This window comes from Oncorhynchus kisutch, linkage group LG11 (genome assembly GCF_002021735.2).
Source record: "Oncorhynchus kisutch isolate 150728-3 linkage group LG11, Okis_V2, whole genome shotgun sequence".
In the NCBI taxonomy this organism is placed as follows: domain Eukaryota; kingdom Metazoa; phylum Chordata; class Actinopteri; order Salmoniformes; family Salmonidae; genus Oncorhynchus; species Oncorhynchus kisutch.
In genome coordinates, this window is record NC_034184.2 from 16,158,566 (window position 1) to 16,175,675 (window position 17,110).

General features: G+C 40.8%; 1 protein-coding gene across 5 annotated transcripts in view; it reads left to right on the top strand.

Moving 5' to 3' along the window:
• LOC109899946 (calcium-activated potassium channel subunit alpha-1) overlaps positions 1-17,110 on the top strand; it is a 203,328-nt gene that overhangs the window by 174,319 nt on the left and 11,899 nt on the right. For all 5 annotated transcript variants that reach the window (XM_031835376.1, XM_020495617.2, XM_031835378.1 and 2 more), the window contains 8 exons: positions 4,623-4,746; positions 5,303-5,527; positions 6,064-6,256; positions 7,392-7,508; positions 12,281-12,411; positions 13,515-13,709; positions 14,062-14,189; positions 14,409-14,630. In XM_031835376.1, the coding sequence (XP_031691236.1) occupies positions 4,623-4,746; positions 5,303-5,527; positions 6,064-6,256; positions 7,392-7,508; positions 12,281-12,411; positions 13,515-13,709; positions 14,062-14,189; positions 14,409-14,630 (1,335 nt within the window). The remainder of the gene's footprint in view (positions 1-4,622; positions 4,747-5,302; positions 5,528-6,063; positions 6,257-7,391; positions 7,509-12,280; positions 12,412-13,514; positions 13,710-14,061; positions 14,190-14,408; positions 14,631-17,110) is intronic.

Below are 17,110 nucleotides of genomic sequence, written 5' to 3' on the forward strand. Positions count from 1 at the left end.
ACACAGTCTCCTCTGAACAGTTGTTGTTCAGATGTGTCTGTTACTTGAGCTCTGTGAATCATTCATTTGGGTTTCAATTTCTGAGGCTGTTAACTCTTTAAATATTTATTTTTTTACCCCTTTCTCTCCCCAATGTCTTGGTATCCAATTGGTAGTTACAGTCTTGTCCCATTACTGAAAGTCCCGTACGGACTCAGGTGAGGCGAAGGTCGAGAGCTGTGCGTCCTCCGAAACACAACCCAGCCAAGACGCACTGCTTCTTGACACAATGCCCGCTTAACCCGGAAGCCAGCCGCGCCACCGTGTTGGAGGAAACACCATTCACCTGGTGACCGTGTTAGCGCGCACTGCACCCGGCCCACCACAGGAGTCGCTAGTGCGCGAATGGACAAAATTGGGTCTCCCGGTCGTGGCCGGCTTCGACAGAGCCAGGACTGGAACCAGGATCTCTAGTGGCCTTAGACCACTGCACCACTCGGGAGGCTCTAGGCTGATAACTCTAATGAACTTATCCTCTGCAGCAGAGGCATCTCTGGGTCTTCCTTTCCTGTGGCAGTCCTCATGAGATGCAGTTTCATCATAGCGCTTGATGGTTTTTGTGACTGCAGTTGAAGTTCTTGAAATTTTCCAGATGAACTGACCTTCATGTCTTAAAGTAATGATGGACTGTCATTTGTCTTTGCTTATTTGAGCTGTTTTTGCCATAATATGGACATGGTCTTACCAAATAGGGCTATCTTCTGTATATCACCCCTACCTTGTCACAACACAACTGATTGGCTCAAATGCATTAAGAAGGAAAGAAATTCCACAAATTAACTTTTAACAAGGCACACCTGTTAAGTGAAATGCATTCTAGGTGACTACCTCATGGAGCTGGTTGAGAGAATGTCAAGAGTGTGCAAAGCTGTCATCAAGGCAAAGGCTTGCTACTTTGAATAACACTTTTTTGTTTACTACATGATTCCATAAGTGTTATTTCATAGTTTATGTCTTCACTATTATTCTTCAATGTATAAAATGGTTTAAATAAAGAAAAACCCTTGAATGAGTGGGTGTGTCCTAACTGTTTACTGGTACTGTATAGTGTTTCTTCACATATTTAAGTGTGGGTCGTGCACTTCAATAAAACAACCACGATTTGTCTTCCACTAACCCTGTTTAAACACAACCTTTGTGTCTTTCACGTACAAATCTGGGTCTTTTTGAATTGTCCTTTTGAATTGAGTTCTCCTGACAGATTTGAGTTTGAGAAGTAGAAAGCATTTGAAAGGAGCAATCTGCAGTTGCTTCATCCATTTTTGGACTTATAAATTAATGATATACACTGATTCTTGAAGATTATAATAAAATGAATGCCTCATGAGCTTAGTTGTCACACTCCATCAAAACCCAAAATATAAGCTTGTTTTATGCCAATGTTTGTAAACAATGTACATTTAAATAAACACTATATATCCTCAAAACATTGTTCAAAGTATAATGTTGATATTATGGATGGTCTTTCCTTGCATCCATAGCTCTGTCCATGAATTTTAGAGTGGTTAAATTTCTCTAGCTCCATCCCTCAGCTTTTTACCAAAACAGAGATGGGAGTTTGCTTTGTTATTGTTTCAACTGCTGATTGCTGCTTTAAATTAGACGTTTGCCAGCGTTATCCAACTACTTTCCTGAGAGAGAGGAACATTATGGCTATAGCCTTGGGTTAAACCCCCACAGGCAGACATTTTGGGTCTCCTGTCTGATGGAGCCTGAGGGATTGTACTTTCAGTTGACATCATCATGCATACTTAAAACCTTACTTAGGGTGGCATTCTTCTAATGTCCATACAGATCAAAGACACAGTGCTTTTAACTGATAAAAGATATAAAGTATTTAAAAGGATGAAGACAGAGTATGTGCATATTTCAGAGGGTATTATCTTCAGGCAAATGTATTTGACTAATCCATGTTGTAGCAAAAGCTAGGTACAATGTATGGAACTAAAAGTAGTTTTATTTTCATAGATTAACATGGTAACAGGCATGCTTATTTTGCTATGCCTGTAGCACTTGATGATAAGGCATTATATCCTAAAACACAATTATTAATCCCATATAAAATGTGCTTTAACCCTCATACTACCGTTTGGCCTTCCCCCCCAACCTGTCTCCACAACCTGAATATTATAACTGTTTTCAAATGGACTGTAAAGATCATATCTGTTTTAGCGTCAGTGCATGCACAGTACAACCGCAGGTACGCTTGTTTGGAGAACGTTTAATGGTCAGTGTAGGATACCATCAAGCTCAGATGCTCATAACCGCACTCACTAGAAATTGGTTTGTTCGGTCCTGACACACACACCGCTCAGATGCTAAAGCATTAATGGTCTTCAGTTTGGAAAGCAAATATGATTGGGCAAATTGCTGAAATATTTAAAGTGTGGTCTGTTAAAGCTTTTACCGTGAGGAGTGCAGCGTCAGAAGCTGTATGCTGTAAGGAAGCCGTAATTGGTTGTCCATGCTCATGCCAGTCAGAGGGTTTGTCCCAAATTGCACCCTATTCCCTTCGTATTGCACAACTTTTGACCAAGGCCCATTTGACCAGAGCCTCTTGGGCCTTGGTCAAAGGTAGTAGTGCACTATATAGGGAGTAGGGTGCAACTTGTGAGGCATCCAGAAGCAGTGTATTGCTGCCATCTCCTTCCTTCTTCCTCCTCACATTTGATGTCACTCACTCTGATGACCCTGCAGTTTGTTGGCGTCTCCACTGATCACTTCTGACAGGAATAAGCAGAAAAAAAGAGTCTGGAAAAAAATAAGAATAAAAAAAGCTTCGACTTTGAGTAAAAGTGATTTGTTTGCTGATCCTCTAAAAGGTTTTTAATATCATATTGATGAGTGTGTTTTGAGGATGGAAACTGGAATTTTATGGCCAGTCCTGCTGATGGCTTATGTGAAAACCTGAAGGAGGTAAAGTGCTATATTGAGTGCAGGACACTTAACAATAGGGAAAGAGGGTGCGAACCAAAGGCACCCTTTCCCTATATAGTGCACTGCTTTTGACCAAGGCCCATAGTACTCTGGTCAAAAGTAGTTCACTACAGTATATAGGGACTAGGATGCCATTTGTGACACAATACAGTGCCCTCACAAAGTATACATAGCCCTTGACTTATTCCACATTTTGTTGTGTTAAAGCCTGAATTCAAAATAGATGATACATTTTTGTCAGATTTCAAAATGGCTTTACGGCGAAAACATACCATGCGATTATCTGAGGACAGCGCCCCGCATACAAAAGCATTACAAACATTTTCCATTTGTCAGAAATAGCAATGAAATAAATCACTTACCTTTGAAGATCTTCCTCTGTTTGCAAATCCAAGGGTTCCAGCTATATAACAAATGGTCCTTTTGTTCGATAAAGTCCTTCTTTATATCCCAAAAAAGGCAGTTTAGTTGGTGCGCTTGACTCCGTAATCCACCAGTTTCCCTCGTTCAAAATGCATGCAAATGAATCCCAAAAGTTAGCAATGAACTTCGTCCAAACATGTCAAACAACATTTCTAATCAATCCTCAGGTACCCTAATATGTAAATAAACAATACAATTTAAGACGGAGAATAGTATGTTCATTGCCGGAGATAAATAACGAAGTGCATGCTCTCATCCACGCACGCCACAATACTACAGCCAAAATGGGAGCCACCTAGAAAAACGACAAATTCTAGCTAATTTTTCAAAAATCAAGCCTGAAACTCTTTCTAAAGACTGTTGATATCTACTGGAAGCCCTATGAGCTGCAATCTGGGAGGTATTCCTTTGATTTTCCCATAGACAGGCATTTTAAATGGTGTCACCTCAAAAAAATAGCATTCCGGATGGATTCTCCTCGGGTTTTCGCCTGCCATATCAGTTCTGTTATACTCAGTCATTATTCATGTTTTCTATCCAGTACTACCAATTATATGCATATCCTAGCTTGTGGGCCTTTGTAGTGACTGGGTGCATTTATACACCTTTCAAAGTGTAATTAATATCTGGACCATGCTCAAAAAATGTGTTTTTTGTTTTTACCCATCTACGAATAGGTGCATTAGAAAATCTCCCTGCTCTTTGTGGTTGAATCTGTGTTTGAAATGCACTGCTCGACAGATAATTGTATGTGTTGAGTACAGAGATGAGGTAGTCATTCAAAAATCATGTTAAACACTTTTATTCCACACAGAGTGAGTCCATGCAATTTATTATGTGACTTGTTAAGCAAATGTTTACTCCTGAACTAGTCATTTTAGGCTTGCCATAACAAATGGGTTGAACCCAAGACATTTCAGCTTTCCATTTTTTATTAAAAACATAATTCCCCTTTGACATTAGCTGAAATATAAACCACATAGATTTGTCTTGCCAACTTTCAGGTTAAACGACCACATGTAAATAATGCTCAACAATTTATTGCCTTTCATCTTGATGTTCAAATATTGAGCAGCGGCTGCCGACTACGCGCCAGTTCATTACATTTTAAAACGACACAACGACGACAAGCTTCCAATCCTCCCTGCAGGTCTATCTCTTATCCTTCCATTTCTCTCCTCCCTCTTCTCTCTCCTCCCTCCCTCCTTCTTTTGTTTGATTAGGCATGACCCTCTCCTCATGCCGGGGAACGAACAGATTGAGAACATGGACATGAACGTGAAGAAGTACGACTCCACAGGGATGTTCCACTGGTGCCAGTCCAAAGACATCGAGAAGGTCATCTTGGTGGGTACCTCACTCCCTCACGCGTCTCCATACTCCCTCCCGCTGAGGGGGTCATTCATCAGTGCTTGTGTCCCAAATGGCACCCTATTTCCTAGATAGTGCACTACTTTTGACCTGAGATCTATGGGTTTTCTGTGGGTCCTGGTCAAAAGTAGTCAACTATAAAGGGAATAGGATGTTATTTGGAACGCATCTGGTGACACGGTCCTCTCCCGCGACAGACGTGTTGTGTCACAAAAGGGCAGTTAAACACATTGTAATGAGGTGGTTGGCATGCCATTTGCTCCATGGGGGGGTCCTGTGTATAGGACATTTATTATACCAGTATGCTGTATTAGAAATGGCAAATTACAATCTAATAGATACTATATTACAGTCAGTAGACAAATAATAATTTCAAGGGACACTTTGTTCAGAATAACTGAACTGAATGAGGTTAGTAATTTGCAACCTGCAGGTATAATGCTTTATTACTTGTTATAAATAAGAGCCTTTCTAATGTCCTTTTATAAGGCTTGTATTATATTATGTCACTGGATTTTTTCCCCTGTCTCAGACCAGAAGTGAAGCTGCCATGACTGTCCTAAGCGGCCACGTGGTCGTCTGTATATTTGGAGACGCGAAGTCGGCTTTGGTGGGCCTAAGGAACCTTGTGATGCCTCTGAGAGCTAGCAACTTCCACTACCACGAGCTGAAACCCATCGTGTTTGTGGGTTCCCTGGAGTATCTGAAGAGGGAATGGGAGACCCTTCACAACTTCCCCAAAGTCTCCATCTTACCTGTGAGTAGAGCTAAATCACATTTTGAAAATTGATGTCAGTTTGTTTTCCTCCAGAAGAAAGACAAAAGGAATATGAGTTAATTGAGTTAAATAACTGAAACTGAGACTCAGCGATATGACGTGACCATTCACACTTAGTCATTGTACAATCTTTGTTTAATGCCATATAGCTGTATATACCTTTACATGTTGGCTTTGTTCAACTACATTGTAACAAATGACTGTGCTGCCAGTAATTTACTGTAAAAATCACAGGAAATGTTTTACAGTGTACATGGTAGTAGTTTTGGAATTGTTAGCTAGATTACTTGTTGGTTATTACTGCATTGTCGGAACTAGAAGCACAAGCATTTCGCTACACTCGCACTAACATCTGCTAACCATGTGTATGTGACGAATAAAATTTGATTTGATTTTTAGAATAACTTTTTCACCTTTGTATCCCTCTCCTGTCATAGGGCACACCATCACATCTCTACTATTATCATTTATTATAGAATAACAATGTTTGTTCATCTTATATTCATATTTCACAGGGCACACCATTAAGCCGGGCCGATCTGAGGGCTGTCAATATCAACCTCTGTGACATGTGTGTCATCCTGTCGGCCAATCAGAACAATATTGACGACGCGTCACTGCAGGACAAGGAATGCATCCTGGCGTCACTCAACATCAAGTCCATGCAGTTTGACGACAGCATCGGGGTCTTGCAGGCTAACTCCCAAGGTAAGCAAGGGGAAGGAGTTGGCCTATCATAGTTCAGTGCTCTGCCCAGAGGAGACAGGCCCTGGCTGGACGAATATCCCTGACCTGGTGTGTATGACAGGAAAGCCTGGTGATTCATGTTCTTCAATGACTAGTTAGCTACTAGTTGGTTTCTTCATAATGTAATTGGTGATAATCTGGCATTATCCTGGCATAATGCAAAGTCAATTAAATTTGTTTGTAGATTAAATGCAAATGAATAAAATTAATAATTATTATTCATATGTAATCAATCTGACCATTTTTATATATTTTTTTATAGCAGATCATTTATCAATATTATATCAAACAATTCTCTTGTGAGAAGTGGCAGTGGAGTGAGATGGTCTTCAATAATGGCCTGCCACTCCCTGGCATTGAATTTAATGTAAATGAGACCTCTTGTCCTGAAAATACATTTCTGTGCCCTTTGGTTGTGTCTCTAATACTTGTATGACCTAACGGTTTTCCATAGTCAGCAGCAAGACACAGATGTCAAAACAAGGACCATGTATAATGCATACAGCATCACTGAATTAATGTGTTTACTTGTCAGTTTGAGGAAAGCAAGAGATGTCAAGTCAATCTCACATCACTTGTTTTATTATTTTGTGGCATTAATGGAAACAAAATGGGCCACATGTAACATTTGTTATGTTTTAGGGATGGATGGAGGGACCTCAAGAATATTGCACTCAACATTGTGTAATATTGTCTTACTACAAATTATTTGAACGTGACAAAGAATGGCTAAAACATATATCAATTTATTATAAATAAATAATGATTTGTTCCTATCTACTGATATACCTTCCTCAGATAATAGATAAGTAAAGGGAAAGGGGGATACCTAGTTAGTTGCGCAGCTGAATGCATTCAACCTAAATGTTTTTTACGCATTTAGCCCAACCCCGCTGAATCAGAGAGGTGCGGAGGGCTGCCTTAATCCACGTCATCGGTGCCGTGGAACAATGGGGTTAAATGCCTTGCTCAGGGGCAGAACAACAGTGCTACATAGCAAGAATGTGTTTTGTAGTAACCCACAATCTACGCATTTATAGAGCCTTTAAATATATGTCGTAGGCAGTCATTAACGTCTATATATCTTTCCATGCAGGTTTCACTCCTCCAGGCATGGACAGGTCCTCTCCTGAAAACAGTCCACTTCATGGGGGGTTGGTCCGACAGGCTTCCATCACAACAGGAGCCAACATCCCCATCATCACTGAACTAGGTATGTCAGCAGGTATGAATGAAATGTCACTTTGACAAATTCTTTTAGAAGGGTGAAATGTGTGAAAAGGAAATTTTCATGTAATTATATTAATATTTTTTATTAGTGATTGACGAAAAAGCACCAAAGTGAATTTCCTCATTGAGAATATGAAACATTTTCTAATCTATAGTAAGAATGTTTCAGGTTTTGACGATGACAACCAACCAAAACCAAACAGAACATAATTCCTCAGTCAATTGCTGCTCTCTAACCTTCTGAAGATGATTTTCATGTTTTTTTTATTTTATTCGTGACTAATACATTCATCTAATCTAAATAACCTCTTGAACATGCTTCATCACGTAACTATTTCTCCCTAACACTTGTCTGTAGCACCATTATCAAAAACAGCAGGCAAAGTCCTGCCTGTGGTTTCATTCAGTCAGGATAAAAGCAGTGGGATCAACATACAAATATTAACAGAGCTGGGTAAGAAGCTACTGCCTCAGTGTTGCTCTACAGCCACCTCCTCCGCGTCCTCCATCAAGCTGCCTTTTGATTTCTCGTGCTGCCTGGCCCAAGAGGCTGTGGTTGCTTCCCAAATGGCACACTATTACTTATGTAGTGCATTACTTTTGACCAGGGCCCTGTGCCTTGGTCAAAAGTAGTGGACTATGTAGGGAACAGGGTGACATTTGGGACGTAGCCCTAGTCTGGTTCATTCCCATGGTATCACTTTGAGCACATTGTACTATGTTACTCTGGGTTCTTTTGTTGCAATTGACTGTGTTGGCCTATTTTTTCTTCCTTTCTTCATGCGCCTGTTCTTTTCTTTCTCTTTTCTGAGAATCACAAGGACCTTTCATCCCAATACAAGTCCTTGTGGCTGTTTCCAAAGTAGCATCTTAGTTCTTCATTGATCATATCCTCTGGCCAATGACCTCCTTCCTTTCATCTGACTCGTCAAATCTGACTGACGTTTATTTTTGCACCCAGCTGGAAGTGTCTGATAGAAGTAACACTTCTGAAACAAAACTCAACATCAATACTTACTTTGTGCTTTTTGTAGTCAAAGGCATGTTTAAAAAAAATTGACATCGTTTTGGGCAGTGAAAAGTATGTAACAAGACTTTTTAAATGAATACACTGAACAAAAATATAAACGCAACATGGTAAGTGTTGGTCGCATGTGTCATGACTTGAAATAAAAGATCCCAGAAATGTTCCATAGGCACAAAAAGCTTATTTCTTTCAAATGTTGTGCACAAATTTGTTTGCATCCCTGTCAGTGAGCATTTTTTATTTGCCAAGATAATCCATCCACCTGACAGGTGTGGCATATCAAGAACCTGATTAAACAGCATGATCATTACTCAGGTGCACCTTGTACTGGGGACAATAAAAGGCCTCTCAAAAATGTGTAGTTTTGACACAACACAGTGCCACATATGTCTCAAGTTTTGAGGGAGCATGCATTTGTCATGCTGACTGCAGGAATGTCCACCAGAGCTGTTGCTGGAGAATTGAATGTTAATTTATCTACCATAAGCCGCCTCCAACGTCGTTTTAGAGAATTGGCAGTACGTCCATCCGGCCTCACAACTGCAGACCACGTTTATGGCATCTTGTGGGGAAGCAGTTTGCTGATGTCCACATTGTGAACAGAGTGCCCCATGGTAGCGGTGGGGTTGTGGTATGGGCAGGCATATGCTACAGACAACGAACCCAATTGTATTTCATGGATGGCCATTTGAATGCACAAAAATAAACAGTGCAGAGGCCCATTTTTTTTAAGGTATCTGTGACCAACAGATGCATATCTGTATTCCCAGTCATATGAAATCCATATATTACGTCCAAATGAATTCATTTAAATTGACTGATAATCTCATATGAACTGTAACTCAGTAAAATCAATGATATTGTTGTATGCTGCATTTATATTTTTGTTCAGTGTAGATATAGCTGGAATTATTAGCTATATTTACAAGACAAAACTATATCTTATCCGTGTTGTTAATACTATATATTTAATCTCTTGAGGATTTTTTGCGTTGAATTTCAAAGCTTGAGGCTTTAAATATGCATAAAGCCATGAGTGCATGAATGGCCTGGATATGGCTTGTAAGAGCTGACCCCAACCAGAGACAATACTCACAGATTCAATATACACTGAGTTTACAAAATATTAGGAACACCTGCTTTTTCCATGATCAGGTGAATCCAGGTGAAAGCTATGATGTAATTTGTTAAATCCACAGTGTAGATGAAGGGGAGGAGACAGGATAAACCTTTCCTGCAGTCAAATGACCAAAGCACCACCCAGTGGCATCATGGGTGGAATGTTATTACTATTTTTCATAATTAATAAACATTTATTGATTTTTACACCAAAAATCCAGTGTTTCTATGTCAACCGGTTTTGTTATATTTCAGTCTTCTGTAATGTACATTGGGGGCGTGCTGCAGAGATGGTTGTCCTTCTGGAAGGTTCCCCCATCCCCACAGAGGAACTCTAGTGCTCGGTCAGAGTGACCACCAGGTTCTTGGTCACCTCCATGACGAAGGCCCTTCTCCCCCATTTGCTCAGTTTGGCCGGACGGCCAGCTCTAGGAAGTGTCTTGGTGGTTCCAAACTTCTTCCATTTAAGAATGATGGAGGCCACTGTGTTCTTGTGGACCTTCATTGCTGCAGACATTTTTGGTACCCTTCCCCAGATCTGTGCCTCGACACAATCCTGTCTCTGAGCTCTACGGACAATTCCTTCGACCTCATGGCTCGGTTTCTGCTCTGACAGGTGTGTTCCTTTCCAAATCATGTCCAATAAACTGAATTTACCACAGGTGGACTCCAATCAAGTTGTAGAAACATTTCATGGATGATCAATGGAAACAGGATGCACCTGAGCTCAATTTCGAGTCAAAGCAAAAGGTCTGCATACTTATGTAAGTGAGGTAGTTTTTTTTGCAAACATTTTTTAAAGCCTGTTTTCACTTTGTCTTTATGGGGTATTGTGTGTAGAGTCAAGAGGATTTTTTATTTTATTAAATCCATTTTGTTTAAGACTACCAAGACATTTTTTTGACCCTGATTTAGGCCACTGCAATAAAAAGTTAAAGAAGGATTTTTAAGCCTTGGGACAATTGAGACATGGATTGTGTTTGTGTGACATTCAGAGGTTGAATCGACAAGAAAAAAAAGATTTAAGTGCCTTTGAACGGTGTATGGTAGAAGGTGCCAGGTGCACTGGTTTGAGTGTGTCAAGATCTGCAATGGTACTGGGTCTTTCACGCTCAACAGTTTCCTGTGTGTATCAAGAATGGTCCACCACCCAAAGGATATCCAGCCAACTTAACACAACTGTGGCAAGCATTGGAGTCATATGGGCCAGCATGCCTGTGGAACGCTTTCGACACCTTGTAGAGACACCTTGTATATGCCCCAAATAATTGAGGCTGTTCTGAGGGCAAAAGAGGTTGCAACTCAATATTAGGAAGGTGTACCTAATGTTTTGTACACTCAGTGTATGTTTGGTTTCAAGGATGCCCATAAAAGATTAAGATCTTCTCCAAGTACAACAATGATTTGAATGTATACTTTTGAAATACTAAACCCCCTCTCATTCTCATAACAATCCATATCCCCTGTCATTGACTGTTTAAAGCAATCCCTCTGTGCTATCAGGCATTGTGTACGTTCTATCACTGAATATGTGATGCTTCATAGTCACTGTTGGATGTGAACCATGTCTTAGATTAAGTTGCACATTTAGTCTGTATGTAAAAGTATATAGTATGCATGATAATTCTTTACTCCATATGGTTGAGCTTTTGATCAAATTGAGTTTTACTGTATTGTATATTCAGCAGCCTACACCTTGACCAAACCGGCCCCATACGCGCGTCCGCCATTGTGGTCATGTCGATTTTGTCTCTCCCCACCAGACACGTTTATGACGCGTTTATGAAGTTAAAATATCAAAACCAACTCTATTCATTTGGAGACTGGTCGAAACACACATGAAACATTCATGGACATTTAGCTAGCTTGTTGTTGCTAGCTACTTTGTCCTGGGAGATAAACTTTGGTTGTTATTTTCCCTGAAATCCATAATGGTCCTATTTTTTGCTGGATCTCTGTAGAATTTTTACCCATTTTGAGTTAACACACGATTTTGTATCTCTACTTTGACAATTATTTCACAGGTAAAGCGGAGACCTAGTTAGTATTTTGTTAGTTTTCTTTGATTAAATCAAATTGTATTTGTCAAATGCGCTGAGTACAACAGGTACTTTCACCTTACTGTGAAATGCTTACTTACAAGCCCTTAACCAACATTGCAGTTTTAAGAAAAATAAGTGTTAAGTAAAAAAAAAAGTAGATAAGTAAAAAATAGTTAAAGAGCAGCAGTAAAATAACAGTAGCGATGCTATATACAGGGGGTACCGGTACAGAGTCAATGTGCGGGGGCACAGGTTGGTCGAGGATTAATCTCTCCACATTCATCTTTCAATCACCCACTTGGGTTAGTATGCTTGGGAAAACCAATGAGTAGATGAGAAAGGCGGGACTTACAGCGCATCAGCGCATCCAAAGTGCCCGTTGATGCACGAGCAGTTTGGATGAAATTAGTGAATAACATGTATGTGTTGCAATGCTCACGTACGTAACCTGGCCGGTCTAGTCGGCATGTTACTGGCAAAGTCAACAGCATGTGTTTCATGCTATACCATGATACTGTAGTAGCATACACATCAATAAGTTCATATTTGTATGTCTTTCTCCACCAGTGAATGACTCCAATGTTCAGTTCTTGGACCAGGATGATGATGATGACCCTGACACAGAATTGTACCTCACTCAGCCCTTTGCCTGTGGGACGGCCTTCGCAGTCAGTGTGCTGGATTCCCTGATGAGTGCGGTAAGACACAAAACCCAGACCTGAAGGCTTGTGTTGTCTCCCCTGAGCGATTGGCTAGGCTTTAGCTCAGTGGGCTCGCCAGAGACCTGGGTTCGGACCATAGTTGATAAGGCAAAGTGCTTGTGGTTTAGACATTTCATAACCTAAATGCGCAATGAAAATATTGGTTAGGAAGGTGTAACTATAGATGTTTTTAACTAAAAGGTATCTATACAGACATCATCATATCAAGCAAGGTCTTAGTGGAATCCCATTGGTACAATTGCATTTTATGTCCCAGTGTTTAAAAAGCTCCCAGAAGACAGACACGAAAGCCTGGCACTTTACCTGGTATGATGGCTTCATCTGTCTACCTTTCACTTTGACTGAGAAGCTGCCTTCAAGTGCGATTCACTGTAGACAAAGGTCATGCTACTTAATAGATTGGCCTCGTCCATCATTCTGCTCTGGAGCCCTGACAGCGGCCCAGCCAGGGGACATGTTCCTGTGTAGAACAAACAAGGACAGACAGACAGAGAGACAGCTGTAGCCTCTATAGTCTACAGCGTTAGAAAGCGGCAGACATCACAGTACAGGCTCACTAATGGGGAACAAAGCAGTAACCAAGATGTGCATGATATTAGGGAGAAGGGACAGAGATATCAAAAAGCCTGAACATGTTCTCTAGTCTACATTGGTGTAACTGACTAACAGGAGGTTGTTACATATTTATTATCCCACCACTGCTACTCTACTGTCGTCTCTTCTCTATCCGGCTAAACCTTTCATTCCCGATCTTACCACTCCTAAGAGTACTTCAACAGCATGAATGTGTAGGAACCAGTCACTGTAGCTCTGTCTGATGGACGTGAAAGGAGAGGAGTGAGAGTGTAACCTGCAGTAATTGGAATATCCTGTTTGTTCAGTCTGGGTGCAGGGCGACGTGAAGAGACAGGCCAGGGTTAGATAGCACTGTCTCTTCAGGCTGCATGGCACTTTGTCTGGATTCAGCTGTGACTTTGCCTGGGTTTGCTTTGCTTAAGGATACTCCCTCTCTCTCTCTCTCTCTCTCTCTCTCTCTCTCTCTCTCTCTCTCTCTATCTCCTTCTCCTTCATCCTTTCAGACATACTTCAATGATAATATCCTCACCCTGATCCGGACGCTGGTAACAGGGGGGGCCACTCCGGAGCTGGAGGGTCTGTTGGCGGAGGAGAATGCATTACGAGGAGGCTACAGCACGCCGCAGACCCTCGCTAACCGGGACAGGTGTCGTGTGGCACAGCTAGCCTTGTACGATGGGCCTTTCGCTGACTTGGGAGTAAGTGACTGGTTGTGTTTTGTCACCTCGGCTTGCAGTAGAGAGAGATCCTTCGGGGCTGTTTGCTCATCGAGGCCAGTAGGGGAGAACAGGGCATGTGGAGATGGCTGGGTGATATGATATATCCAGGCCTGTGACCCCTATCATAGCAAATGCTGTACCATACAAACAATGGACATGTTTATAATGAAATTCGTTTTGATGGAGATATACTATGTTCATGTGTAAATACACCTTTCATTCACATAAAGAAATATATGTATTTTTATCAGATTGTTTTTATTGAGATCTGTATCATTTGACAAACGTGTGTGAAATATCAAAACTCTGCTTCTGCTTCTCTGCCTTACAGGATGGTGGCTGCTACGGTGACTTATTTTGTAAAGCTTTAAAAACATACAACATGCTGTGCTTCGGAATTTATCGATTAAGAGACGCACATTTAAACACACAAAGTCATACAAGTCAATGCACTAAACGGTGAGTATGTTGTAGCTTAAATTACTGTTGGCAGAATGTCCACTACCCAGGAGGCAAAACTGGTTGCAACGACATCATTACAACTAGATTTCAACCGTTGTAATATGTTTGTAATTACGCCATTTCAACCAGCTTTGGCATCTGGTTGATAATTTTTTGGGATAAATCAATTGTAGATCATCTGTATTGATGACTCATTACTGTCTCTTTCCTCTTTAGGTATGTGATAACCAATCCGCCATATGGTTTTGAGTTGGTGCCATCAGACCTGATCTTCTGCCTGATGCAGTTTGACCACAATGCGGGTCAGTCCAGGGCCAGCCTCTCCCACAGCTCCCACTCCTCCCATTCTTCCAGCAAAAAGAGCTCCTCCATCCATTCTCTCACTGCCACCAACCGTACCAACCGCGCCAAGAGCAGGGACTCGCGGGACAAACAGAAGTATGTACCCCTCTAAAGATGGTTGCATCCCAAATGGTACCCTATTCTCTATATAGTACACTACTTTTGACCAGAGCCCTAATGGCCATTTCATTTATGGTACAAAAGGTTAATAAAATGTAATAGTGTTACTGCTTGACAGTTAGTGTCTCTTTTAAATCATTACCAATTTGGGGGCAAAAAAAGAAAAAAGATTGTTGCTTTTAGGGTTCAGGGAATAGGGGGCCATTTGGGACGTAACCATGTTTGTGGAGTAATGCCTGTTAACTGTCTTAACTGTTGTCAAGTGTCCTATCCAGTTTCTTCTCACTGATCGACATCAATGGCTCTATAACATAGAAATCAAAATGGCTACCGAAGTGCCTTAAGTCGATGATGACAGCCAGTGCTTGACTTGGGCCAGAGCTGAGCGCTGTACTGGCACTTCAAAAAATAAATAACCGGCTCCTCTATAAAACAAAATAGCATGTTGCCGGCCCAGATTCCCACACCAAGGCAAAAAAGTTTGATCAAAGTGGAATGAAGGCAGGATCTGCATTGAATAATAGCAAGGGAGAGTGGGCATTAATTTTTCTGATTCCACTTTGTTCAAGTTTATTTGCTGCTAGTCAGTGAATCTGCGTGTGACAGTAGACTTGTGCAGATTGAAAATGTGCTAGCCTGAATGGCATGATGCACAGTTCCAAGTTGTCAAATTAAGGTTTGTAAGGTCATGGAAATTAGTTTCATAATTGTTGTTAATGTACATCATGAAAGCACACTTTTAAATATGATCAATCAATTAACAAATGACATATCAGCCATTATCTGAATGACCCTTCAGTGCATGTCTGTGGTGCTGCATGAGTGCCAGTGTGAGTGGGCTGTTGCCCAAGGAGAGAGAGCACGACATTTCAACAGCCGGTATAAAATAATGACAGACAACAGTCTAACTAGATGGCCAAATCAAAACATAACTTGTAGCAGCTTTGTCGCCATTTAATTATAGCTAACTAAGCATTAATGTAGTTGTCGCCTTTCCACCGGCACTATAGATAGCCTAAATACATCTGCACTGTAGGAAAGCTGGGATTCCCCTCTATGGAAAAGTTTGAAAATGTATGCATTCCCTACTGTTAGTCACTCTGGATAAGAGCATCTGCTAAATTACTTAAATTAAAATGTATTAAACAGTTATTGTGACAACGTAAAAAATGATCTAAGAATAGCCTAATTGACAAATAACTTGCTGTGCAGAGATCTCCCCTGAAACAGTAATATCTAAGCCTTATACAGTACCAGTCAAACTACTCATTCAAGGGTTTTTCTACATGTTACTATTTTCTACATTGTATAATAATAGTGAAGACATCAAAACTATGAAATAACACATATGGAATCATGTAGTAACCATAAAGGTGTTTAACAAATCAAACTATATTTTGGATTTTAGATTCTTCAAAGTAGCCATCCTTTGCCTTGATGACAGCTTTGCACACTGTTGGCATTCTCTCAACCAGCTTCAACTGGAATGCTTTTCCAACAGTCTTGAATGAGTTCCCACATATTCTGAGCACTTGTTGGCTGCTTTTCCTTCACTCTGCGGTCCAACTCTGGGTTGAGGTTTGGGTATTGTGGAGGCCAGGTCATCTGATGCAGCACTCCATCACTCTCCTTCTTTGTCAATTACAATACACAAAGCCTGGATGTGTGTTGGGTCATTGTCCTGTTGAAAAACAAATGATAGTCCCACTAAGCGCAAACCAGATGGGATGGAATGCTGGGGTAGCCATGCTGGTTAAGTGTGCCTTGAATTCTAAGTAAATCACTGATAGTGTCACCAGCAAAGCACATCACACCTCCTCCTCCATGCTTCACAGTGGGAACCATACATGTGGAGATCATCTGTTCACCTACTCTGCCTCTCACAAATACATTTGGACTCATCAGACCAAAGGGTATATTTCTACCGGTTTAATGTCCCAAGCAAGCCTCTTATTATTATTGGTGTCCTATAGTAGTGGTTTCTTTGCAGAAATTTGACCATGAAGGCCTGATTCACACAGTCTCCTCTGAACAGTTGATGTTGAGATGTGTCTGTTTCTTGAACTCTGTGAAGCATTTATTTGGGCTGCAATTTATGAAGCTGGTAACTCTAATGAAATGATCCTCTGCAGCAGAGGTAACTCTGGGTCTTTCTTTCCTGTGGCGGTCCTCATGAGAGCCAGTTTCATTATAGTGCTTGGTGGTTTTTGCGACTGCACTTGAAGATACTTTCAAAGTTCTTGAAATGTTCTGGATTGATTGACATTAATGTCTTAAAGTAATGATGGACTGTCATTTCTCTTTGCTTGTTTGAGCTGTTTTTGCCATAATATGGACTTGGTATTTTACCAAATAGGGCAATCTTCTGTATAACACCCCTACTTTGATGAATCTCAAATATATTTGGATTTGTTTAACACTTTTTTGGTTACTACATGATCCCATATGTGTTATTT